An 18,002-nucleotide genomic window follows, 5' to 3' on the forward strand; every position below is an offset into this window, starting at 1 on the left:
CTCCCCGGCCACCGAGCGAGGGTCCCACATGGCGCGCAGACCTCTCCTGCCGCCCACTGCTCCCCTCAGCAGTGTACTTCGGTCCTTCTGCCTGCTCTGCTCCCCGCTCTGGCTCTGGTGAATAAATCTGTTATAGGACAGGGAGAGGGTCAGCCCAAACCCCGCAAACCTGCCTATTCTAAATGGGTTCTGCCATCCGCCGCATCAGCACAAAACATATAAGACTTTAATGGGAAGGAACTTTAATTAAACTAGGAAACAATACAGGTAAGGCAAAGAGTCTAGTTTCTAAATGAAGCACCCAAAGTTACCCATCCCCTCGTGGGTAAAAGTCCATCCATATGGGATCGGCCCAGAACAAGGCCCCAAAGCCTGCCCCAAGTCTAAAGCATCTTCCGGTGGGGACCCACAGAAAAGGGTCACAAACAACTGGACAAGCCCGGAAGGAAAAGAGCAAAATCAACATCAAGATAACAGCTGCCATTGTCACCTCCCCATGGGTCTCACCCACATCTGTGTCACCCCGTCCACGACCAAAAGACAAGCGCAGCTTCTTCACGTGTCTCTAGGCTCCATGTGCCTCCTCCAGGTCTCCTGGCTCCATCCTGCTTCTTTCCTCAGTCTCTTCTCCAGCTTCTCCTCTTCCTGCTCAGCTCCACCCTCCCTTGGGTGGGGCAGGGAACCTGGAACCTCCCCCTTTCCTGGGGACCACCCTGTTACAATTCCTCTCACCCTCCCGCGCTTCTGACTGTACCCAGTGCTTGTATAAAGAAATTAAAAAAAAAAATCCATTTTTGCCTTTCCCTATTTCAGAAAAAAGTCCTTTAACTTCTATTTTGTAGAGCAGTAACTTTTGTTGTCTGAATATTTCCATAAACGGTCACCCGGACTTTAGGAATGTACCAGTTAAGATATCATGAAGCTGCAGATAAAGAAAAACAAAGAAATAAAGGCTGCTTCTGAGCCACTTCTGCAGGGCTGGTCTGCGCGATGTGTGCAGCCTGCAGAGCGCCCAGCGAAGGCAGCGCCCGCACCGTTGCTGCGTGACCTTCACCTAGTTCCTCGGGGCCTGGTTTCCTCATCTGTAAAATGGGGCAACTCACGGTGTTTGACACATGGATAAAATGTTACTAACAAGGGGGGGGTCTATTCTGCATAGTAAGCAAAAAAAAAGGGAAGTTATTATTATAATGAATTCTTATAATAAAAAACTGCTTTTGTGCCCACGGAGGGCGACTGTTGTCAGGAGCCTCGTTTTAAAGGAGTTAGAACGAAGAAATCAAAGAGGTGAGAGGAGGTTGGGGGGGGTCATGAAGAGCTGGACGAGGAACCAGCCTTCTCCCGGGGTGGGGTGTTCGCCAGCGGCCGCAGGCCCAGCGGCGCCGGGGCGCGCGAGCGGGAGCGGCCGGGCCGGGCCTCGCGGGGAGCAAAGTGGCCGCGACGGGCTGGAGCCCCGCGGGCCGCCGTCGGGGCGGGGGCCGGGGCGGGTGGCGCGGGGGCGGGGGCGGCTGCCCGTGAGGTCCCGGCCGCGGCCCCTTTCCCTGGCGCCTTCCCCGGCCCACCCCTCGCTCACCTGCCGCCCCCGGCCCACCTGGGCCGGGCCGGGCCCCGCCTCCTCAGCCTCCGGGCGCCGCCCCGCGGCTCCCGCGCACCCCGCGCGCCCGGCCCCCGCCCCGGCCGTCCCGCCCCTTCCTCGTTCCTCTGGCTCCACCGGAGAGTCGAGTTTTGAACTTTTGAACCCACCAATGGGCGCCGCGCTCCGCCCCGTCGGCGGCCGGGCGAGGCGGCGCGGCGGGCGGGGCGGGGGCCGGGCGGGGTGGTGGGGGGGGGCCGCCCCCAGACACGTGGCCGGGGCCGGGTATATAAGGCCCCTCGGGGCGGCCCGCGGCCTCGCTGCTTCTCCCCCGGACTCCTTGGCAGTCTGTCAGCGGGAGCTCCTCGCCGCCCCCTCGCCTCTCTCAGCCCCCCTCGACACTACACGTCCCAGCCATGGTGAGTGGGGGGCCCCGCGGCGGGAGGGGCGGGCGCCCGGCTGCACGTGGGGCGGCCCCGGACGCCGCCGCGCGAACTGGCCCGGAGGGGCCGGGCCTGGAAGCCCGAGCTCCCGAGCGGGCCGTCCTCGGGGCGCGCCCCCTCGGGGGACGTGGAAAGGCCTCCTTGACCCCAGGGAGGGGGCACCCCCAGGCCCCTCTGCCGCTCCGGGGAGGCCAGTGAACCGTCCCGTGGGCCCCAAGGACCGATGGGCCCCGGCCCCTCCTTTTACCCACGGCGCCGTCACCCTCCCGGGGCGCTCCCTGGGGACCCCCGGGCACCTCGTGCGCCTCGGCACCCGCGGTGCGCGCGCGTCCTGGCACCCCCTGCGCCCGGGGCGCGCCGCTGAGTCACCTGTGGCCGCGCTCCAGGGCCTGCGCCGGCCGCCCGGAGCCCGGAGGCGCCCCCTCCTCTGAAGGGACCGTCGGACGCCTCGCCGGGCTTTGCTGGTGTGGATTTAGGGAAGTGTCTGCAGCTGACGCTTCCAGCCTGGCAGGTTTTCAATCGGCAAGTCCGTAAACAGATGTTTTCCTCCCCAACCAGAGTACACTAGTGCCGGCAATGTGCTCCTCGTTTTATTCTATTTAATTTTTTTTTTATTCTTTGTGTTAGAGAGACGTGAAATTACACACAACTTGAGTATTTTCTCTGTAGTTTCCAAAGGGATTGGAAACAATTCGGGGGAAGCAACCCTCTTAGAGAAAGATCCACTTAAAACCATGTTTAAAATACTGTGTCAAATGTTACCAATAGTATCTTTAAAAGAAAGAATACAGTAAACAAACTAACTAGTTGCCCTCTCTTTGGAGACCGCCACAGTAGTCAAAAGTATGTCCAATTGTAATAATTTACCCGTGTTTCTCACCAAGCAAGACCAAGATCTGATAAAAGTGTCTAAAAGTCACTGTCTAAAGGTCGGGGCAGCAATGCAAGCAGATCTACCTCGGCGAAAGGGTTAAATGTGTTTTGTTTTTTTTTTTTTACAAGCAACAGTGAATGCTGATTCCGTGAAGCTGGACAAGTGATTGCAACTGTGTCACTTCGTTTTTTTTTTTTTTTTTTTATTCTTTGTGTTAGAGAGACGTGGAATTACACACAACTGGAGTATTTTCTCTGTAGTTTCCAGAGGGATTGGAAACAATTCTGCAGTAGTCTAAACTGCTTGTTTTAGACTCTGGCTACAGCTCACTACTCACTGCCCCCCAGGGCAGTTTAGCCAGAGTCTAAAACAAGCAGCTTAGACTAATGCAGAACGAGGGAAAGTGACGTAAATACAAGTCCTCAGTTAACACTGAAAACATCTTGTCATCTCCTTGGGCTCGGAAGTTGTCAAGGAGCACCTCTGTGGTCCTCTCCAGCTTTTGGGGGCTGTGAAATTTCCAAAGTCCAGCCAAAGGCAAAAGTGATGCAATGGTGAATAGTCATGGGTTCCTGGAAACAAACAACTCTGTGTTCTCTCACGGCCTGAAACCTGAGCAAGCAGACACAGGTGATGCAGAGTTTGCTGATGTGGTCAAAGGACGATGATTGTTTTATGGGGAGTGTAGGTGGGAAGGAGGGGATCATAAGTCAAAGGTTGTGAATTAATGGGTGTTTCTCTTCTCGGGTTATGGAGCCTAGGCCCTTTGAGATCTTAAGCTGGTATTGAATTATCTTTAACTAGTTTTCTATTAACAGCTTCTAAAAACCTGAAACCCTCTTATTAGGGGGGAGATGTAATGGGAAATTTTTGTTATTGGCATTTTGAAAGTCTGCCAGTCTCTGCAGGGGCTGATCTGACTGATGATGGCCCCTGCCTTATTTTACTAAGCAGGAACGAATTTGGTAACTTATAAATGACCTTGTTTTATAAATGAAGGGGAAAAATTACCTAGTGTCATTAAACTCTTGGTGCCAGATAATGTACATTTCACTAGGAAATGATTAGTAACGTCTTGGTGACACTTTTAAACACGTGTCTCCTCCCTCCCCAGGATAATGTTGATAGTGAAGGACAATGTTCTTCCTTCAAGATTAAATTGTTCCACAGTCAAAAGGCTGCCCCTTACCGGAGTTTTGAAAAGACAACTGCTTTTCTTGCACTTTCTCCATGAGTCACGTGGCATGCTGGTTTAAGCTGGTTTAAAGGGGAAGAGGGTGAGGCTGTCAACCGGATTAACCAGGGACCAGATGATGTCAACTGTTGTACCAATCAGGGAATGAATCAGCTGGAAGGGGGAATTTCACATGCATTTAAGGACTCCCCAAGGAGATTTTCCAGGAACTGAGGGAAATGTAGGGAGTGTAGCTTGTGTCTTCTGAAATGGTGGCCTAGTGAATACCTACTGTGGCAACAAAGCAAGAGTCTGGTCTCTGGTCCTGCCTAGTAGTTCATTAACATAGCTTTGGTTTTTCAAAGCACTTTTTCAGACTAAGACTTCAACAAAGACTATTGCTTATGAAATAGTCTTTGCACAGGAGTGGCGCCTCCAGAAAGGTGAAGGTTGGTCAATTAGGTCTGAATCATTCGTACGTGTTCCATCTGAGATGTCATAGTCTGACATTTTCTCTTTCTCCTCCCACAGCGTGAGTGCATCTCCATCCATGTTGGCCAGGCTGGTGTCCAGATCGGCAATGCCTGCTGGGAGCTCTACTGCCTGGAGCATGGCATCCAGCCCGATGGCCAGATGCCCAGTGACAAGACCATTGGAGGAGGAGATGACTCCTTCAACACCTTCTTTAGCGAGACCGGCGCTGGCAAACATGTGCCCAGGGCAGTGTTTGTAGACCTGGAGCCCACAGTCATTGGTGAGTTGACCTTAGTAACCCAAGCAGGATGAGAACCAAGTGAGTGGGATCGGCGGTGTGTCCTAGGGGATCCCCTGATAGCCTGGGTGCAGGTTGTTAGTGATGGGGGTCGCTTGTTTCCTTTCCCAGATGAAATTCGCACTGGCACATACCGCCAGCTCTTCCACCCCGAGCAGCTCATCACAGGCAAGGAAGATGCTGCCAATAACTATGCCCGAGGGCACTACACCATTGGCAAGGAGATCATTGACCTGGTCTTGGACCGAATCCGCAAGCTGGTAAGTAAACAACGTGCTTAAAGTGAGGTGAGAGTTCTCACAATTTTGAGAGACCAAACTACATCAGTAGAGTTAATAAATGTTCTGATTGGATCATTTTAATTAAGAGCCTGGCAATCAGATAACTCTTTGCACATTAGGCACTTACATGTGGGCAGCTTGTAAGTAATTAACCAAAAATCAAGAAGGAAGGCCTGGGTAGGGTAACTTGTCAGGGAAATCTCATTAATACGAAACCCAGCCACAACAGGTCTAGTCTAAAAAGAATGATCTTGGCATCATTTGTGGTTTCAGACTTTTCCAGATTTTCTTCAGTCTTCCCAGCAAAACTGAGTTAGTTTCCTGTGTTTGCAAATCAAGCTTCAGCTGCACGCACAGAGTTGGAAATCAGCACCTAGCTTTAGGGACAAATGAAGCTTGTAAAAGCCATGGAGGGTTCTAGAGTGAAGTTCACTAACTGCCAAAACAATTGCATTTGTCCTTGTGGCCACACGAAGCTGCATGGATGTGATCAGTAGGCTAGGGACTACCAGCTGATCACATTCATTATGTGGACCCACAAGAGAAGTGAATTGAGGGGTAGGTAGAACATGTCCACAGATCCGAGCACCTTTGGGAAGTGAGGGTTGTCTGCCCAATGCTGCTTGAAAGGGGAAGATTGTCCTTTTATGGAGTAGTAATTTGCTAGCTGGAGTAGCCCCGTTAAGTGGTGGGAAGTCCCAATGGCACAAGGTCTTTTCTCATTTAATAAATGAGAACTGAGATTGAGAAATGAATTTGGTCAAAATTGCACAGCAAGGAACTGGTTGAGCCAGGTCCAGACCCAGCCTGCTCCCAGCATATTTGTCCAGGGTATTGGCTATTCTTTTATATTCCAGCTCAAAAAGCAGCTGCCAAATATTTAAGAAATCCATCATACAGGCTTGCTCTTGGTGGCTTTCCAGCTGATGAAAAGTTGCCCTTATTTCTGATGTCACAGCAAGGGCACCGGATGTTGCCCTCCCAGACCCAAAACCTGGACCCTGTATCCACTCCAGACCTCATGATTCCTCTACCTCCCCCATTACCCCCAATAGCTGATTATGAAAGTTTCTCTGAATCACTTAGCACTTGAAAGCTCCTTAGGACTGCTTTCTTAGCAAATAATATTCAGAAGACATTTTAAATCTTGATCAATGTAATTATGGATTCAAAGAAGTTATTGCAGCTTCCACCAAGGTTAAAATTCAACTTCTCTTTTGCAGGCTGACCAGTGCACAGGTCTACAGGGCTTCTTGGTTTTCCACAGCTTCGGTGGGGGCACTGGTTCTGGGTTCACCTCCCTGCTGATGGAACGTCTCTCTGTCGATTATGGCAAGAAGTCCAAGCTGGAGTTCTCCATTTACCCAGCCCCCCAGGTTTCCACGGCTGTAGTTGAGCCCTACAACTCCATCCTCACCACCCACACCACCCTGGAGCACTCTGATTGTGCCTTCATGGTCGACAACGAGGCCATCTATGACATCTGTTGTAGAAACCTCGATATTGAGCGCCCAACCTATACTAACCTTAACCGCCTTATTAGCCAGATTGTGTCCTCCATCACGGCTTCCCTCAGATTTGATGGAGCCCTGAATGTTGATCTGACAGAATTCCAGACCAACCTGGTGCCCTACCCCCGCATCCACTTCCCTCTGGCCACATATGCCCCTGTCATCTCTGCTGAGAAAGCCTACCACGAACAGCTTTCTGTGGCAGAGATCACCAATGCATGCTTTGAGCCAGCCAACCAGATGGTGAAATGTGACCCTCGCCATGGTAAATACATGGCTTGCTGCCTGTTGTACCGTGGCGATGTGGTTCCCAAAGACGTCAATGCTGCCATTGCCACCATCAAGACCAAGCGCAGCATCCAGTTTGTGGACTGGTGCCCTACTGGTTTCAAGGTTGGCATCAATTACCAGCCTCCCACTGTGGTCCCTGGCGGAGACCTGGCCAAAGTGCAGCGGGCTGTATGCATGCTCAGCAACACCACAGCCATTGCCGAGGCCTGGGCCCGCCTGGATCACAAGTTTGACCTGATGTATGCCAAGCGTGCCTTTGTTCACTGGTACGTGGGTGAGGGCATGGAGGAAGGAGAGTTTTCTGAGGCCCGTGAGGACATGGCTGCCCTTGAGAAGGATTATGAGGAGGTTGGAGCGGATAGTGCTGATGGAGAGGATGAGGGTGAAGAGTATTAACCTGTCTGCTACAACTTTACACTCCATTGTCTGGTGTTGTTTCTCTGTTCTGTGCATGTGTCCATTGTGGCCCTCACTGCGCAATAAAAGTGATGTTTTTATTTTGAACCTCAGGCTGGATTCTCTTTTTTTTTAACATTTATTTATGCAAACAAGAACTGGGGTATAGGCGAGAGGTGCAGGAGGGTGAGAGGATTCACCAGAGACAGTGGGGAGCAGAACAGGCGGATCTACTGAAATACACTGCTGAGGACAGCAGCAGGCGAGACAGGAGAAGTCTGCTGCACCATGTAGGTAGCTCCCTGGCCGGGGATTGAACTTGTACTGCGGTGGTTGGCGATAGCTTGATAGTGCTGTCTTTAACCCCTGTGCCACCAGGGAGGCCCCTGGATTCTTTCATATTGCAATAAGTACTTTCCCTACCTGAAGCCCAGTTGGAGATGGACAGGCTGGTAGGGATCACCTGATCATTCAACATTTCAAGTGACAGCTTGAACTGGGTACTAGTGCACAGTGGCTTGGCTTTTAATTAGACCTAACTTGACCAGTCAATCGTCCATGTGTGAGGTAGCACACCCAGATCCAGTGCTTCCCAAGCTTGCATGATGCTGATTAAAATATGGATGTGGGGCCTCCCCTGGTGGAGCAGGTCGTTGAGCGCAGTGCTGTGAAGCTGTCCGCAGCCTCTGCAGTGCCTGTTCGCTCCCCGCCGGCTAAAGAGGGTCCCACGTGGCGCAGCAGACCTCTCTCCTGTCTCGCCCGCTGCTCCCCTCAGCAGTGTATTTCATCTGCCTGTTCTGTTCCCCGCTCTGTCTCTGGTGAATCCTCTCACCCTCCCACCTGGTTCTTGTATAAATAAATAAATCTTTAAAAAATAAAAATAAAATAAAATATGGATGTGAATCAACTGTAGATAATAAGATGCAGATTGGAGTCTCCAGGTGGGGGCGTCAGTTACTGCCATTTTGAACAAGTTCCCCTTGGTCTTCTGGGGGTTAGGTGACGTAGCTGGTTACCTGGAGCTGAAGTCCCGAGTCAACCCCCAACTGCCAACTGTTGCTGTTGGTATTTAATAAAAAATTAGTCACATGGGAATGGCTTGGAGTTGTGCTGATTTTTTCCATACTTTCTAAAAACTATGGCAAATTGTACTTTAAGAAGTTATTGGAGGGCCTCCCCGGTGGCGCAGCGGTTGAGCGCTGGGTTGCGAAGCTGCGCGCGGCCTCTGCGGCGCCGGTTCGATCCCCGGCTGCTCCCCGGCCACCGGAGGAGGGTCCCACATGGCGCGCAGACCTCTCCTGCCGCCCGCTGCTCCCCTCAGCAGTGTACTTCAGTCCTTCTGCCTGCTCTGCTCCCCGCTCTGGCTCTGGTGAATTCTCTCACCCTCCCACGCTTCTGACTGTACCCAGTGCATGTATAAACAAAACAAACAAACAAATAATAAATAAATAAAACATGCCTCTATAAAAAAAAAAAAAAAAATAAAAAAAAAAAAAAAAAAAAAAAAAAAAGAAGTTATTGGAGGGGCATACCTAGTGGCCTAGGGGTTAAGTCTCAGGGCTATCACTATACGGCCTAAGTTCGATCCCTGGCCAGGGAGTTAATCCACATGGAGCAGCAGACTTCTTCTGTCTCAGCCTGCTCCTTTCCTCAGCAGTGTATTTCAGTAGATTCGACTGTTTCTGCTCCCCACTCTGTCTTGGTGGATCCTTTCACCCCCTGCATCTCTGGCCTACACCTCAGTTCTATGCCAAAATAAAATATTTTTTTAAAAGTTATTGGAGAAAGTGAAACTAGCTGAGAATAGTTGCAAGTTATGGTAATGGCAATAATGTATGCTGTGGAAATAATTGAAATAGGGAATAAGGAAAAAGAATGTATAGGAGGGCCTCCCCTGGTGGCGCAGCATTTGAGCGCTGGGCTGCAAAGCTGCCCGCAGCCTCTGCAGCGCCGGTTTAATCCCCGGCCACTGGGTGAGGGTCCCACATGGCGCGCAGACCTCTCCTGCCGCCTGCTGCTCCCCTCCGCAGTGTATTTCGGTCCTTCTGCCTGCTCTGTTCCCCGCTCTGGCTCTGGTGAATCCTCTCACCCTCCCGTGCTTGTGATTATACCCAGTGCTTGTATAAATAAATAAAATAAATCTTTAAAAACAAATAAAAAGAATGTATAGGAAAATTGAGAGAGAATTCCCTAATCCTGGTCCCAGCACTTGTTGGCAGGGAAGAACTATGGACGATGAAGGCGGGGGAAGCATGGCATGAATGTGGGTGACTGGAGGTCTTGGTGACTGGTAGGCAGGTGACAGTTGTGCTCTCCACGGTTAAATGGAACAGTGAATAAAGAACGGCGACCAAAGGCCAGGCCTCATTCAGAAGGAAGGAAGCAATTTGGGTGCTCACCTGAGGGGGAATGCCAAGTTAGCAGCTGGACTGGGGGTGGGTACAGAGCCCCTGACTATTCTGATGGTGCTCAGTTGCCATCTTTCCCACTGCTGTTGCACCCCTGACCCATTGCTCCCTTCTGCTCCTTTACTTTCAGGGGACACCAGTTCTATCTGCAAGCACTGCTTCCACTCCGAGATGCTTGGGAAGGCCTCACAGCGTTCCTGGAGTGCAACTGCAACAGGGTGGTCCCCAGGAAAGGGGGAGGTTCCCTGCCCCACCCAAGGGAGGGTGGAGCTGAGCAGGAAGGGGAGAAGCTGAAGAAGAGACTAAGGAAGGAAGCAGGATGGAGCCAGGAGACCTGGAGGAGGCGCATGGAGCCTAGAGACACGTGAAGAAACTGCGCTTGTCTTTTGGTCGTGGACTGGGTGACACAGATGTGGGTGAGACCTGTGGGGAGGTGACAATGGCAGCTTTTATCTTGATGTTGATTTTGCTCTTTTCCTTCCGGGCTTGTCCGGTTGTTTGTGACCCTTTTCTGTGGGTCCCCACTGGAAGATGCTTTAGACTTGTAGTGTTATAGGACAGGGAGAGGGGCAGTAGCAGGCTTTGGGGCCTTGTTCTGGGCCGATCCCATATGGATGGACTTTTACCCACGAGGGGACGGGTAACTTTGGGTGCTTCATTTAGAAACTAGACTCTTTGCCTCACCTGTATTGTTTCCTAGTTTTATTAAAGATCCTTCCCATTAGTCTCATGTGTTTTGTGTTGATGCGGCGGATGGCAGAACCCATTTAGTATAGGCAGGTTTGCGGGGTTTGGGCTGCCCCTCTCCCTGTCCTATAACACAACCATGGTCTTGTGAAAATTAATATGCAGAAACCCTATTTTAAGTGAGGTTCTGAGGCCAGAAGGGAGGCCCATGCATGTGCAATCAGCAAACTACAGGATCCAAAGTGTTTTATCTCTGGAAGCCGCATTAACTTCCCTGCCCCAGTGGAAGGAGATGCCTTTTTCCCCCCCCTAATAACGGCTTCTCCAGAGGCTATTGGGGAAGAGTTCTGGCTTTACCGCATGAGTGCCTTGTCAGAAGACTACACTTTTCATTTCTGAATAAACCCATTTTGTTGGTGAAATAACTGGTTGCTTTTTCTCTGAGGTCAACAGTCATGCCCTTCAGGGCAAGGCCCAGCCCTGCCCAGCCCTGTCCCTGAGTACAAGGCCTGCTATTGCCACTTATCAGATTGGTCAGATTCCTCCTACAAGCCTGAACTTGTGAGGCCTGGGGTGAAAATGAACCTTGAAGATGCTGATAACCCAGCGGCCAGAGGGGCACTTGGGGACCTACCCAACAAGGAGACCTGCTGGTTGCCATGTGTGAGCATTGAGAAAGAGGAATGGACACTCACACATGAGTGATGTGGGGTCGATAAGTCCTGTGTGGTGACACACTCCCTGAGAGATCCATTCTCTGTGTCAGTATTTCCCAAGCAGAATGGCAAGAACGGGACCCCAGGGTTCCCAGGTATAATCCTCAGCCCTCAGTACAGCCCCGGGGGGCCTAGAGAGCCTGCAGCCCCTGGATCAATCACTCCTGGCCAGGAGGTGGCCCCTCCAATGGCCTCACTAAGCCTTTCAGGTGAATTGTTTTCTCCGTGTGCCAATATGGAAAAGATTGGAAACCTTTAAACTACTGGCAATGTGTGGGGGGTGAAAGAAGGTGAGAAAAGAGTTTAGGTGAGAAAAAATATTCCAGTAGAACAGAGCCTGGGGAATTGGAAGAGCAAAGTGCCAGTGGCTGGGGAGAGATCTGTCCTTGTAATGATGATTTCTCCCCCTCCAGGGCCGATGGGAGAGTGAATAGAAGGTAGCCTGCAGCAAGAACAAATACACCCCAAGGTCTAGGTCACCGCTTTGTGACTGGCAATCATCTGATCTGTCCTTGAGCACAAATGGAAAATCTGGACTCAGAAATGCAGCCATTGCCTCTGAGCTTGATGGGGATAAATGGAGAAAGTCTGAGAGGGTTAGGGTTGGGAGACTGGCGGCGGCCCCAGATTCTGGCTGTGCAAAGGACTTAGGCTGCCCTCACCTGACCCGGCCAGGGGAACACTCTACTTCCACCACTCGGAGGCCAGCCGCCAGCCACTGAGAGGGCCCAGCAGAAGAGCTTTGAGCTGCAGTGAGGAGACAGTGACTGCGAGGGGCTGCTGGGCCGGCCCGTCTACCTGTCATCCTAAACATTTGGCAAGCAGCTGGCTGGTGCCTCTCCTCCAGTGAGAAGCGGCCCAACAGCCCACTTCAGGTGACCAGGAGGGTCCCAGCTTGGAGAGGCCTGTGACTTCTGAAGGTACGTGGTTCTCTTGAAGGGACTGTGGGAGGAAGCGGGGTGGGGGTGTTCTGTCAGGATGGGGGTGTTCCATGATCTCACAACACCCTGTGAAGTGATATTATTATACCAATGTCCACAATATCCAAAACGGAGGAAATAGGTGAGGTTATATATCAAGTCGAAGGCCTCGGAGCGAGAGGTCCAACTGAAGTCTGACCCCGGAACTCGGACTCCAAAGCCCACTCCCGGCCCCGCGTGGCTGTATACTGACCCCACTCTCCAGGCCCTCGCTTCCCCGGTTAGGGGGCTTTTTTGTTGAGGCCTCCCTCTGAACTCTGAGTCATTTCTCAGATCATAGAGAAATGGTGCCCTTGCAGGGTAGCTGCTTCCTGCCCGGACTCCTGCTGACAAGACACCTGCAGACAGGACAGCTCCCGCCTGGAGCAATCACATCCCTTCCCTCAGCCCCGGGGCCAAGGTGGTCCGCTCCTGTCAGTCAAGGTCACCAGGTGAAGCTGGCAGAGATGACCCGGGCAGATGGCTCCTGGAGCCCAGTGCCAAGGCGGTCATCTGGGAGACACGAGGCCACAGAAACTGAAGGGAAAAGAAGCCCCATGTGTCAGGGCGGGGACGGCCCCCGCCGTCAGGATCATGGAGGACGTCCCCTTTGCAGACATCTCATCAGTCTGTCACCACCCTGTTCACTCCAGAGCCTGGTATCCCTGAGTTTGTTTGTTCTGAGCTGATTCTAGGAAAATGGTTCCTTCTCCTCTAAGGCTGTCTCCGTCTGCATCAGGAGAAAAATACTCAGAATCAATGAACCTTACAAGCTAGAGACATGTCTCCTTTAATCATCATACAAAAACGTTTTTACACACTTGCCTCGCCACCCAAAGATTTCTTTCTCTCTCTCTCTTAAAAATGAGAACATAATATAAAGCTTTTCTAATTATATAGGAGTTTTATCTACAATCACAGCTTAGTTTAATTCATTAGGGGCATGTGTATAAATTCAATCTCTCTGCTGTCATCCTTCACCTCCCACCCACACCTGCTCTTATTAAATATCTTATTTGGCTCACAGGAGATGCCTAATACTGACATGCCCAGAACAAAGGTAATCATGTCCAATTATACTAATACGCTATCATAGCAGTTATTTCTGTATCTAGGTTCCACTCATTCATTCACTATTTCTGGAGAGTTGCTTGGAGCAAGTCCCTGTTCCTGTGTGCCATGGGGAGAATATTTTAAGTCTTTTGTCTCCCTTGGATTGTAGAGACAGATCACATAGGCACGACCCTAATTCAAGGCAGGCGATGCCACTTGTCAGAAGAGCTTGCACAGGTGGTGGCCACTATTGCCAAGCTACCCCAAAGTATTCCCAGCTCTTCCCTGATCTGCCGACACACCCCAGTCCTGCCCAGCTGCTGCTCCTATACGCAGCAGGGGAAGCTGTACCCCTCCACACCTAGTGTGAATCTCAGTTTAAGCTCATTAAAGATTTATTTATTTTATACAAGAACTGGGGTACAGGCCAGAGTCGTGGGACGGTGAGAGGATTCACCAGAGACAGCGTGGGGAGCAGAACAGGCAGATGCACCAAAAAAACTGCCGAGGGGAGCAGCAGGGTGAGACAGGAGAGGTCTGCCGCACCATGTGGGAATCTCCCTAGCCTGCCAGGAATCGAACCCGCGCTGCAGAGTCTGCAGACACAGCTTCACAGTGCTGCGCTCAACCTGCTGTGCCACCGGGGTAAGCTCATTAAGATGATTCCAGTTCTCTTGCCAGAGACTGGTTAAGGAATCAGGATGTGACACCATTATGGAAATGAGAGATGAGGTAATGTCTGCTGGGGGTGTGGGGAGGGCTAGGTAGAAGATGCTATTGGAAAATTTTCCTCCCTTTCAAAAGGAATGCAAGGGAAAGATGTCTCTTTTGCCACCTTTGGACATTACTGTGTGAGCACAAGACACTTGAAGTTGCTACAGGCATCTCAAGACCTCAGGGGGACCAACATGAGAACAAAAACTAATACTCCACCTGTGACAGAGAAGGATAAAAAGACCCTGGGCCCATGAGAGCATGTGGAGCCCCTGAATTAACCAGCCCTGAAACTTCTCTGCCTCTGGGTTTTTCATCAAGGGAGGTTGTAAATCTCCTCAGTGTTTCGGACATTTTGAGATGGGGCTTCCATTTCTTCCTGCCAAAAGCATCCTAATATAAAGGCCTTACACCAGAGGTCACAGAAACTTTTAATAAAATGGTTAATAATAGGGCCTCCCTGGTGGCGCAAGGAGTTGGGCACCGCACTATGAAGCAATTCGCAGCCTCTGCAGCACGAGTTCAATCCCTGGCTGGCCAGGGAGAAACCCACATGGCGAAGCGGATCTCTCCTGTCTCGCCCGCCGCTCCCCTCAGCAGTGTGTTTCGGTCAGCCTGCCTGTTCTGTTCCCTACTTTGTCTCTGGTGAATCCTCTCACCCTCTGGCCTGTACCCCAGCTCTTGTATGTATAGATGGATGAATCTTTAAAAAAAAAAAAATGGTTAATAATAAAGGGGCCTCCCTGGTGGCACAAGGGGTTAAGATACAACCTATGAAGCTGTCCGCAGCCTCTGCAGCAAGAGTTCAATCCCCCAGATGGCCAGGGAGCTACCCACATGGCGCTGCAGACCTCTCCTGTCTCGCCTGCTGCTCCCCTCAGCGGTGTATTTCGGTCAGTCTGCCTGTTCTGTTCCCCACTCTGTCTCTGGTGAATCCTCTCACTCCCCGCATCTCTGGCCTGTACCCCAGCTCTTGTGGGCATAAATAAATAAATCTTTAAAAGGCCGGAGAAATGGACCTTTTTCCTTCCGCATGGAAGACTGATGCCATCATCTGATGCATAGGCACCACGTGTGGGGAGGCCCACCCCCAAGAACCACCTCTCCCAGGAGGCACAGCCAGGAGGAGCCTGGCCTGGGGACACCCTCAAATCCAGTGCCGAAGGAGCTTTGAGCTGCACTGCACTTGTAGTGGGGGGGGGTCTCCAGGGTGTGAACCAGGGTCACTGTGTTATAGAGCAGCCCCGATATTAAATGGGTTCCTGGCTGTGGGTCCTCACCCGCGCGCTTACAAGGGACTTATGAATACTCCACTACAGACACACACAAAAGGGTTAATAAAAGGTTTATTTACAAGGGAAAAGGAAATAAGGAAAATGTACAACTCAGGGAGAAAATAGGGAAATAAAGTCTTTAATGCGTCCTACCCGATCCGACGACCTGGAAACCCAAAGGCACTCTCAGAGCTGGCAGGACGCTGCGAGAGCTGGCGGAGAGCCAAAAATGGGGGATCCCCAAAGCCCACGTGTCTGCCTTTTGTATCCACCTGGCTGCTTCACCCCACCCTCAGGTCCCAGCCACCTTCCCTTGGGTGGGGATGGGATTTGGAGTTCCCAGTGTCTTTGGCTTTGGCCTGGGGTGGGGGTGGAGTCCACAAAGCCTGTATGGAATTAGCTTTGGGACATCCTTTTCCCCCTAACAATTCCCCCCTTTCACTTGTTGCCACCATTTCCATGGTGATGAAGATCGAATATATGGAGGTTGGGATGCAGTCTCAGATGAACATTTTTCAGGTTCCAGTGTGAAAGAAAAACCAGTCTCTCCAGGTATTTGTCCATTGTGGAAAGCAAAAGTCCTCTATTCCTGGAAAAACAGTTCATCAGTTCCCTCATGGAACCCTCGGGTCTTGGTTAGAAAAAACTCTGAGAGGCCTTTCCTCTGCTCGTCCTCCCTGCTCCTTCTCTACCCACCTGTTCTTCTCCCTCCACTCCCAGCCTCCCTCCCGCCCTCTCCCACTCACGTCTTCCTTTTCTCCATGCCCTGCATCCCTCCCTCCCCCAGCCAGGTGGGCATCTGTGTGCTGGGAGTGAGAGATCTTCAGAGGCTGACAAGTGGCCCTCGCTGGTGGGCGTGCACAGGGCGGTCAGCTCTGCAAGCTTGGGACTGACCAGGACCAGCTGTCACATGAGCACCTTCCAGGCCTGCAGCAGAGGGCAGGCAGGCTGTTTGTAGGGCATCTGACCCTTTGAACTTGTCTGCTTAGTTGCCACCAACCCTCTCTGCAGGGGGTGAGGTGAGATGGATGGCAGAGTGTCACGACTGCAGGGAAAAACCTCCTGATGGCTGGCCTGATGGGCAGGAGTCCTTGTCCTGCCTCTGCTCATGTGTAAGCCACGCTCGAGCCCCTGTCCTTGAACCTGAGCTCCAGGAGCTGATGCCAGGGCTGTGTCTCTTCACAACCCAAGGATCTGTAAGCACCGTGCCCACCATGGCATCCTCGTCAGGAACACATGGGGTTGGGGTGCCTGGATGGTCCCACCTGCTCTATCCTTCCAGGGTTCTGGGCTGAGGAGCTCATGGAAGTTGTGTGGAGGGAGGGAGGAGTTTGCCCAGTAAGCCAGGACAAATCGACCTCTGCTCTCGGGCAATCCCAGTAAGCTGAGGAGTTGGGGAGCAAGTCGCTGACTTCCTTGGACTCCATGGCAGTCATGACACTCTGCCATCCAGCTCACGCCAGCCCCTGCAGAGAGGCTGGGTGGCAACTAGGCAGACAAGTTCAAAGGTCTGTAGTTGATTCTGAAAACAGTGCCTTCCCCTGGGGAGACGCTCACCTGCCTGTTGCAGCTCTGGCACCTCACCCCGCCTCCTCTCCGTCACTGCTGCCCATTCCCACCAGGAGGCTCTTGGGATTAGCCCTGTGCAGGAAGAGCTTCTAGTTCAGGCAGTGCCGTGAGACACCACTTTTTAGTAAACTCTTTATTTTTTTTTAAAGATTTATTTATTTATTTATACAAGCACTGGGCACAGTCAGAAGCGCAGGAGGGTGAGAGAATTCACCAGAGCCAGAGCGGGGAGCAGAGCAGGCAGAAGGACCGAAGTACACTGCTGAGGGGAGCAGCGGGTGGCAGGAGAGGTCTGTGCGCCATGTGGGACCCTCCTCTGGTGGCCGGGGAGCAGCCGGTGCTGCAGAGGCTGCGGGCAGCTTCGCAAGCCAGCGCTCAACCGCTGCGCCACCGGGGAGGCCCAGTAAACTCTTTTTTTATGACCTGAGTTGCCTACTCAACAATCTACCTGCCCGGAAAGAACAAGAGAGATCATTTCATCCAGTCCTTTCATCTACCAGAGAGGAAAGCAGGCCTGGCGACACCCGGTTTCTTGGCTGGGACCAGGTTTCTTGGCTTGTGGCTAGGTGCTCCTTCCTTGCAACAGGACATCTCAAGTGCAAACCCCTCTGCCTGCCTCTCGTGCTCTCTATAAATCGGTTCCACCCACTTAGGACTCTATAGCTCCCCGAACCTCTTCAGCTGCAGCAGCCAGGCTGTCTTCTCTAAGGTGCCTTTGTGATCCATCATGGCCTCTGGAGTTTAGTCATCCAGACTCCAGTCCCTCCAGACCGTAGGAAAAACTGCACAGAATTGTACTTACTGATCACACCTTTGGGCCAAGGGGGGAAACTTTCTCGAGATACAGGGCTCATTAGCAGCTGCTCCAGGGAGAACCCCCTGCCATGACCTCCTCTGACCCACCACATGGGTGCTCTGCCTCCCCACCAGGTGGGGCCTGCTGACCAATGAACCACCAAGCCATAGTGAGCTCTGGCAATGAGCCTGTGAGGGAGCTACCAGGGAATGAGGTGGGTTCAGAAGACGCCATGCACCCATGTTTGTGGGTCAGGGTACCTCCACAGAGAGACCACAGACTAAGGGAGAGAGACTTTCCAGCTCCAGGGTATCTTTAACTATGAGACGCCAGAGGCAGGCCTGAGCACATCCTCTGTCCCAGAAGGAGGAGACTCGCATCAGGTGCAAGCTCTTATTAAGAGGCCACAGCGGCAAGAGTAGATCAGGAGGAGAAAGTCTGATTCTATTCTGACAAGCACCGTGACTACCATTGCAACTGCTCGTTCTCAGTCTCACTCAGTGGGTAGCTA

General features: G+C 52.0%; 1 protein-coding gene across 1 annotated transcript; it reads left to right on the plus strand.

Annotated features, from left to right (window-relative positions):
- Positions 1-1,889: 1,889 nt before the first annotated feature.
- LOC119235038 (tubulin alpha-1C chain) lies at positions 1,890-7,423 on the plus strand. The gene is made up of 4 exons (XM_037498075.2): positions 1,890-1,992; positions 4,596-4,818; positions 4,948-5,096; positions 6,341-7,423. The coding sequence occupies exons 1-4, from the start codon at positions 1,990-1,992 to the stop codon at positions 7,313-7,315; spliced, it is 1,350 nt and encodes a 449-aa protein (XP_037353972.1). The 5' UTR covers positions 1,890-1,989; the 3' UTR covers positions 7,316-7,423.
- Positions 7,424-18,002: the final 10,579 nt, after the last annotated feature.

This window comes from Talpa occidentalis, unplaced genomic scaffold, assembly GCF_014898055.3.
Source record: "Talpa occidentalis isolate TD23 unplaced genomic scaffold, MPIMG_talOcc4v2.1 talOcc4.822, whole genome shotgun sequence".
NCBI classification, from domain to species: Eukaryota; Metazoa; Chordata; class Mammalia; order Eulipotyphla; family Talpidae; genus Talpa; species Talpa occidentalis.